Source organism: Eupeodes corollae, chromosome 1, assembly GCF_945859685.1.
Source record: "Eupeodes corollae chromosome 1, idEupCoro1.1, whole genome shotgun sequence".
Classification (NCBI taxonomy): Eukaryota; Metazoa; Arthropoda; class Insecta; order Diptera; family Syrphidae; genus Eupeodes; species Eupeodes corollae.
The window spans coordinates 258448432-258457615 of record NC_079147.1 but is presented as its reverse complement, the minus strand read 5'-3'; the positions used below and the strand labels follow the sequence as shown (position 1 = coordinate 258457615).

The 9184-nt window shown below is 31.1% G+C and overlaps 1 protein-coding gene across 1 annotated transcript; it reads right to left on the bottom strand.

Annotated features, from left to right (window-relative positions):
* Positions 1-1029: 1029 nt before the first annotated feature.
* On the bottom strand, positions 1030-3082 carry LOC129940514 (ethanolamine-phosphate cytidylyltransferase). Its single transcript, XM_056048880.1, has one exon. It carries the CDS (start codon positions 2696-2698, stop codon positions 1556-1558), a length of 1143 nt encoding a protein of 380 aa, XP_055904855.1. The 5' UTR covers positions 2699-3082; the 3' UTR covers positions 1030-1555.
* Positions 3083-9184: the final 6102 nt, after the last annotated feature.

The following is a 9184-nucleotide window of genomic DNA, read 5'->3' as shown; positions in this document are numbered from 1 at the left end:
ATTTTAAAAACATCTATAAATTTGCAAGAAAGTTTATTTTAAAACTTGATATGATTTAAGAACTACGAGGCTTTGTTCTAATTCATGACAAATCAATACCTTGAAAAGTATTGATTTATTTGTAGGACAGAAATAATTGCTTAAACGATTTCATATTTATTGATCATCAAAACTTCCTAATTTATTTTAAACTTAAAAATAAGGTAGGTACATCCGATAAGACCATAGTGTAAACCAAAAAGCGTGACTTCAAATAAATGTGATAATTATTTACGTACTGACTTTAACATTTTGTTTGCTGAAATTTTTAGAAATAATGTGTTATAAAATTAATTTTTATTTCATATACTTTGAGTAACACAATTTAAAATAAATTAAAACAAAACAGTTGTTTAGTAAAAAAAATCATGTGTTTAACCTTCCTACCCTTTATTCGTACGTCATTGTTTACCAATTTTGTACTACTCTGACTCAATCATTTGCATTTAACACGGTTATATCTTATGTTTACGAATTTGTTGATACACAAGAAATTTCAACTTGTCATGTCATCAATTCTTACCTTTACTATTGCGGCTGCGTCCCAAAAATTTACTTTTCATAGAAACATTTGGCCTTTCCCGTCACATTTTTTAACCACAAGTTTTGATTAAAAAGAAAATAATTTTCTAGGATAGTTTGAAGAGTAGTAAATTTTGAAATACAGCTTTAAACCTTCAAATTTAGATCAAAAGATTTATTCTTTTACCCAATTTGCTACTTTATTTCCCATAGTTCCCTTACAAAAAACTTGGCAGAACATTCATGTGGTCCACTGTATTGTTGTGTTTATCTTTCCTTATATAAAAATTAATTAAAACAGATATCCATATCGCCATCCATACATCCCCATCACTAACAATAACTATTTATTGTTTATTTGAAGCAAAAAACACAATAACATCAACAAAAAAAACCTTACCGGAAACGTCTGAGTTCACTTGTTATCTTGTTTATTTTTCTCCCTTTGAAAAATGAAAACACAGCAAATTGATTTTTTTTCGGTTTGGGTCTGAATTTTCAACAAATTGTTTATTCTAATAAAATGCTAACAATCATACAAAAAAAGAAACAATAAAATATTTACATTAAAAATAGAATCTACAAAAGAAAAGTATAATTAAAGAAAATAAAAATCTAAATAAAATTGTAGTGGAATCTTAAAGTGAGCTTAAATAACTTAAAAGATACATAACTACACATAATATACATTTAAATGAACGCTAGTTATAATTTAACACATTTGAAAATAGAATAACAATATAAGTTTCAGGACATATCATAAGTAGGCATATTAAATATCATGGTCACAATTAAAATTTATTTTTTGGTAATATTTGGACTTCGTATATTATAATAATCCTTATAGATTAAATTTAATAGGTAATTAATTATAGTTTAATATTAAATAAAAATAGATTTATTGATTTATAAAAAAATCAGATTCTAATCACATTCATAATATGTGACAGTTACATTTTTTTTGTTGCTGTTGTTGGAGTGTAATGCATTGTAATCAGCCGGCCTTTTGAGTGAGTTTTGACTTCTGATGCGCCTCATAAGCTTCGATCTCCTTCTTTTCCTTCCTTTCGTTGCGGCGTTCAAAATCGAGTCTATGGGAGATTATACGTTCTACGATTCGTTCTGTCGTCATGGTGTTTTCAGAATCGATAAGCACAAAGATGCCCTTGGTCTTTGGAATGGCGTACGGATCCATAATGCCATTCTCGAATGCGATTGGCGTCTGACCATGGCACACCACATCGACACTGAAGTGATCGATTAAATCCTCTGTCACACAATACGGTGCTCCGATAACCACCTCATTGACGTACTTGCATGCCAACACACTAAGCACGCGCTCATGCAGATTCATAATGGGATAGTTGCTACCTTTGTACTCGTTCACAACTGGGTCGGTGTGAAGTCCAACAATGATATAATCACCGTGTTGCTTCGCTTTCTCCAGGAAGTCCAAGTGACCCACATGGAACAGGTCAAATGCACCAGCAACATAGACAATTCTGTCGTTGGGCTTCGGCGATTTGCCATCACTGAATTGGATGATTTTCTGTGTTGTTGGCAGGAACTGGCTACACCCGGTCCATGGACTCTTCGCTGTCGAGTCTTGGCCCATGTTCGATGAGCCCTCCTTCTCAATCGAGTACTCCTTGGTGCCTTGATGGAAATGATTCTTGGTTAGTAAAAGCATTCGTCCAACCAGATCCGTCGTCGAGACGCCAGCAGTACGCTTGACTTCTTGGTATCGGTTTGCTGCCTTCACCAGATGATAAGTGTCAATGCCATCAGCTGTCATAGTAATGTCATCACCATGCACACAGAAAGCACAATCGTACTCGTCGAGTGTTTCCAAGGTGGTCACATATGGCGCGCCTTCGATAACCTCATCGACCCACTTAATTCCCCGGACCATTTTGTAGCGCTCCTCCTGTGTAAAGACTGGAGGACCCTTGTGTTGGGTGATTTCCTCGTCGGTATGGACGCCGACAATCAGTTTGTCACCAAGGGCTTTGGCTTGTCGCAGAGAATTCGCATGTCCAAAGTGCACCATATCATAGCAGCCATCACACCATACACGAATTTCGTTTTTTCTGCCGTCATCGTTTTCTATTTGGCTAGCAGCTCCACGCTCACTCATCTTGGATGTGTGATTATTTTATTTGGCTGGTTTTGATTTGGTTTAATTGAAGACACTCTTATTAGATATATTTAGAGATTTTACACGCAAAATTATTTTAAAAAATAAGATATTTTGATTCTTTGTCTATAAAACTTAGCTAAATTCTTAGTTGCAAAAATATGTGTATAAAAAAAACTATCAAGTCGGTTTACTGTTCTGTTATCAAAAACGATGAACATTCAATTGAATTATAGAATAAACTTTAAAAAGTATCTGACCACTCGCACTAGAAATTCTTAAATGAATGGAAAATTATTCAATTCAATAAAAATAAAGCAAAATTAATTTTATTTTATTTTCTTTCTTTCTTTCAATCCCCTTCGACTTGACTACTGCGATAGTATTGATCTTTTCAACTTTGCGGAACAAGTATGAGATATGAATAGTGTTGCCGTAAGAATTCACAAAGGGCTAACAAAATAAATCGTAGTCTAAAAACGATATAATTTGTGTATTTAATAAAGTAGCTTTAGAATATAAAAGAAGTATCTTGATAATATATGAAAAATATTGCAATTATTTTATTAGATCTTTTAATTCAAAGAAAATCTAAGAACAATTTTAAACATTACAAACTTGACGAAATTGAAAACATACGTAGAGAAATAACTTTAGAATAAAGATGAAATCCAATACTTGTGTTATACTTCTCGAGTGTGGCAACGCTGACGTAAGATGTAAAACAGAGACTGCGCAGTAATGTGTGTGTGTGTCTATTCTTTTGCCGAAATGCCATAGTAGAACTTCAACAAAAGTGACAGCCAGCATGGGGTTGCCATAGATCTATTTTTAAAGAGGTGTGGCAAGTTTTACGTGAAACTAAAAATTAAATTAGCTTAGAGATGGTTAAAGTTTGATTGATAATCGTTTTGAAATTAATTGTAGTTGAACTTTTTCTTGCAGCCTTAAACATTCTATAGGGTAAATTATGATTTTTTTTGTGTAGATACTTAGAAATGTAGTTCGTTAAAAACATCTTCATTAAGAATCGACAACATATTTAAAGTTTAAGAGCATCTGACTGACCAAATTGATGTAATTTACAAAAAAATCTTCTCTTTTTTTTTTTCATTTTATTAAATTGTATCTAAAAACACAAACATGTCATTTTTCGAGTGGAAACGGAAGTATCTGTCTATTCAGATTTAATAATTGTTGAAATGAACTGTAGTCAACTTTTAAACAGACCGTTGTTGTCTAAAATATGACTGCACAAGTTTCTGACAGTTAGTTACTTAAACTTTCAATCTTATTGAACTCTCTGTTCCATTCACTTTTTTGAAGTTAGTTCACCAGCAAGTAGTTTGAAATCTTGATCCTTTATTAAAAATGTATTAATAGTACGTTTCCACCAAAAAATAATCCGAGATTTAAGGCAAATGATTTAAAATAAATCGTGAGGTGTTTCCACCAAAGAAAAGGAGATTAATTTGAAGTTGTCATAACAACCAATCGTAATTAGTTTTATTTTATTCTTGCACCTATGTATTTATTATTTTTGTATACTTACATTTTATTTCGTTTTTGATTTCTTTCGTTTTCGTTTTTGAGTTGTTTATTGTTTTCAATTTGAATCTTATGGTGAGGCAGATAGAATTGGCGTTTAAATGGGTCGGTTCACATTTATTCTCCGAAACAAAAGTTTGTTTGATTTGATAAACTAATGTTTCCAAGCAGATTTCAATGAGTTTTATTTGAAATCTTATTTTGAGGAGATTAAATTTTTTATATTATAAATCTGTGAGATTTCAAGGAGATTTGTTACAAATCTAGCTAAATCTCGGTTTAGTGCCCGATGGAAACGTAGTATAAGGAATCTGAATTCCGAACTGATTAGATTTCTAAATCTACTCATGTAATGTTATAAGTTTAATTGCTCATGAAGTATGCAGGTAAAAACATATTTTAAGGTCTGTTGACACATTTCGATCTACATCCTAAGAAGCATATATTGATTTCAAAACTGATAGTGCGTAGGGAGTACAAACTGACCCAATATTTTGAAGTGAAAATTTTATCAGAAAACTTTTTTTGGCTTGAGAATGACATACTTATTGATAAAATATGTGTTGATGACAGATTAGAAATTATAAAATAATTTTAACCACCAAAATAAATGCATTGAATAGTTGAGTTCATGGTAACCCTATCAGAATCAGCTCATATTTTTGTATTTCTCAAACCTGTAGCTAGAATAATAATTAGAAGGGGATATTAAGAACATAAAATATGTATGCAGAATGTAGCATTTGGCGTTTTTCTTTTTTAGTTCAAAGCTGAGCACTAAGCAGAGTCTGAGCGAACAGAGTAGAGTGGAGTAGAGTTCTGAGCAGAGTATGTTCAGAGCTCTCGGATTTAATTATGAAACAACTTGAGCACTAAACTGCCATGATTTGAAATGTCGTCTTTTTGAAATCGTTCAAAATTGTCTTTAATCAAATTAATTAAAAATAAAGTCAAAGCGTTGGCCCATTTGACGAACTGAAATAAATTTTATTCATTAAAATGCTATATGCAATTAGTTTTTTCTAAATTATCTTTAATTCTGCACTAGAGCGTCCAGCCTCTTCCACCATTTTTATTATTTTGACGATGATTTTTTTAATTTCCCGGCTTTCAAACATCAAATTGATTGTGTTCAGCATTTTACTCCGTTTACTCTGTTATTTTATTCCGAGCTCACAGATCGCGCTCTGAAAATGTTCAGAACTAAAAAAGAAACGCGAATTTAAAGCTCTGAACGATCGGGGCTCAAAAAGAAACAGTCATATTTTTGACAGTTCGAGCTCTACTCTGAACTAAAAAAGAAAAACGCCGATTATCTCATATACAGAGCTATCTGTCAGTTACCACTATTATTGGTTTTCATCATTTAAACCAAACATATAGAACATATTTTTATGATTGAAATAAAGAATTAAGTATAAGTTTAGCTTCAAAGATTGGCTTTAGATCTCATGTTGATTACATGATATCTAAAGGTAATTCACTTTTAGATTTCTTCAAGCGGAACTTTAAAGATTTTAAGGATGGCTATACTTTGAAGATCTTATTTATGTATCCTGTTTTAGAATATTGTTGTGTCGTCTAGTCTCCTTTTCATCAAAATAATATTTTGAGAATAGAAAGAGTTCAGAAAAGATTCACTCGTTATGCACTTTGAGAACTTAATTGGGTTGGGTCTTGACACGTTCTCTGTATCTATTTTTGACCTTTGTATGAATAAATATTGTTTTAAGAAAAAAATTATTGAAATATGTAATTGAATAATTAATTAGATTTAATCTAAAATTCATTACATTGTAGTAATTTTGTAATGAGCAGATCTTCGATCAATGGATGAAATATATTAATAAATCAAAATTGAAAGCAAAACTTACTTACAAAACTAACATGTAAATTGTATAGTACTTTTAAGAAAATGGAATTTTTACTACATACTCTACGAGAATAAATTCCAAGATAACCACCCAGGTGGCGTTTCTGTCGTTCTTCTCTATGAGAGTAAAGGGTTTTCTTTTAACAAACTTAATTTTGAGTAGCCCACTCTTTTTGATAGCTCTCGTTTTTAAGGCCTAAGCGTCATCTTATTTGACAAGCAACAAATACGCCATTATTAAAAATGCAATGATAAAATCTTTAACACCGCATTAAAATTGTTAAAATTAGTCTTCATTTGTTATGTGAACAGTTGTAACTTAAAAAAAAAAAGTTCGTTATTCAAGTGACTTGAAACATTACTTTCCTACGAAAACAATTGATTTTCCCTGCCACAAGGACAACGCCCTTCATTCTAAAGGGTGTTATTAACCCCCTTTAGAACTTTCGACGAGGTACGCAGCTGTAATGCCTAAATTAGTGTGTGCGTAACCAAACTAACGAGAATTTTTTTTGTTGTTGTTTTGGATTTCCGGGCAAAAATTGATTTAAAAAAAATCCGTCTGTGTTTCGTTCTTATCACAGACTCTACAGACCTAAGCGAAATTATATTGTGTAACCTTTCATTGAATTTTTTGAACATTTTTTTGAAAAACAAAACACAAACACACAAAATGGGTTGTGTCGTTCGTACTTGCTCATAAATATGATAAATAAGGGAGTATCTGTGACTAGACTTATGACTTATCAGTAAAGAATTATGTTCGTAATATTATTGTTGAAAGTTATTTAAAATATTTGTGTTGATAAAAATATAATCAAAGGTCATGAGTAAATTAATAAAATGGCAATGAAAGAAAAGCAAGGTAATTTGTCTGCCTGTCATGCTTCTAGTACCTAGGTATCTAATCTAATACAAAAGTACTATGTCAAGAGAAAGATGTCTACATTGTTATCTTCTTTACCTACATGAATAGAAGAGTTTCAATCATTGGACAATAGACATGTTTGATAACTTGGATTCACAAAATACAGAACACAGCACTCAAATAATCCAACGTCGCGTCATTGGTTGTTTAACAGTCGGAATATACATAAACTTGAAATGACAATCATTATATAGGGTTTTTTGGATTTCATTTATGTATTTGGAAATGCCACTGACTACATAGACCACTGAATTAGGAAAAAATTGGTAATTTTTACTCAAATAAATTATTACTTCATATAAAACGTTGCAAATTTAATATTCTATAATTTTGATACTGATAGTTTTTTCTTTAGGATTAAACTTAAACCGGAAAACTTAAAGACGGAATAAGATTCTTTATAAAATAATTAGATTTGACATAGGGAATGTTAATCTCAATTTTGCGAATGTTTCTACGTATGCGTCAAATTGGTTTTTACGAATATTACAAAAATAATATGAATGAATGAGGTTATTGCTGTTGTTATGTTATGAATGTATTCATACAAATTTATTTAATCAGAATTTTTGTTTGTCATTTTTCTTTAATTTTTGCTTTTGCGTCTTTCTTTAATAAAAACAATTTATTTAGCTATGTATACATTTTAAGATCTCGATTCTGCCAAATAGAGGAACTAGAACGGGTTGATAATATTATTGTGGCGTGATGTACAGATGATAGGAATCATTATTGAAGATATGAGTCAGAGAGCAAGTTTAGGTTTTGTTTTTAATTTGCGCGTCAAGTGCCTAGTGGAGCGATAACAGCGATGACGATGTTATTTAGCTCTCTTTTTTAACTAAATGGTCTGTATTAATGATAAAGATATCGATAATTGTAAACTGGGCAACCCCCTTTTACGAAGAGAATAGATGGGTACCTATGACTAGTTTGTAATTTCTTAAACACTTACCTTGTGATAAGGAAGGTACATAATAGTTTTGATTATGATTGTATGGCCTATGGGTAATGGACATGGTCAATAACTATTTTTAAGGTTTGTTAATTGTTTCGAGCTAAATTAATCAAGAATTAGAATAAACTAAGCAAAGAAGAGGCCATTGCCAGATCTTAAAACATTGTACGATCTGTCAGTGCCTCGATCACTTTAAAAACAATTTTATCTAACCATTCACCCTCTACTTTTTTGGATTTGATTTTTTGTTTAAAGATGGTGGTTGTAGTGGCCTTGAAGGTGCATCCATCACCACTTAAATACGTACTACAGTCGAACTTCCATAACTCGAATTTCGCTATAACTCAAAATTTTATTAAGAACTTTGGTTTTTAAAGCTTATTTTCATGAATTTTGCCCTCCAGAATTCGAACTTCTATATAAGTCGAATTTCTCTATAAATCGAATTTTTAACTCCCCATAGGAAGTTATTGTAATGGGTCCGATTTGTCAAATTGAAAATTTTGACATTTCTCGACGTTTCAAGGTCCCGAGAGTCGAAATAAAAGATTTTTGTGCGTGTGTGTGTGTGTGTGGACATTTTTTTCGTCCTCTATAGCTCAAGAACCAGAAGAGATATTGATTTCAAATAAATTTTGTTATACAGATAATAAGGCAGAAAGGGCTCTCAAGACAATTGCATGGGTGGTATTTTTTACCATAGCAGTTTAAAAAAAGGTGAACATTTTGGTTAACCCTAAATATCTTACGAACCAAAATCGCTAGAGACTTGAATCAAATTTTATATAACATATTATGACGTGATATCAGAGAAGTATATTTTTTGGAAAAATTCAATTTAACGGTTTTTTTTTTATAAATCGAAAAAAAACTGAACAAAAAATTGTCACCTACATAATTTTAAGACTAAAATATGATTTCAAATCCGAAAAAAATTGTGCAACGAAGAATAATGTTTTTGTCATCTCATAAAATTTTGATAAAAATCGAATTGACGGTTTTTTTTATAAAAAATAAAAATCTAAAAAAATAAACATTACTCGAAATTGGTAAAAATTGAATATCGATTCAGATATCTTTTCAAAAACTTAAAATTTGGGCTTCAATATTAATTAATCTTATAAGCAATAGCTATTGTTTTTCAAATTCAGTAAAATTTTGAGAAAAATTGAATTGACA

Coding starts and splice junctions, on each gene's coding strand:
- LOC129940514 (XM_056048880.1), bottom strand. CDS start 2,698: ATGAGTGAGCGTGGAGCTGCTAGCCAAATAGAAAACGATGACGGCAGA.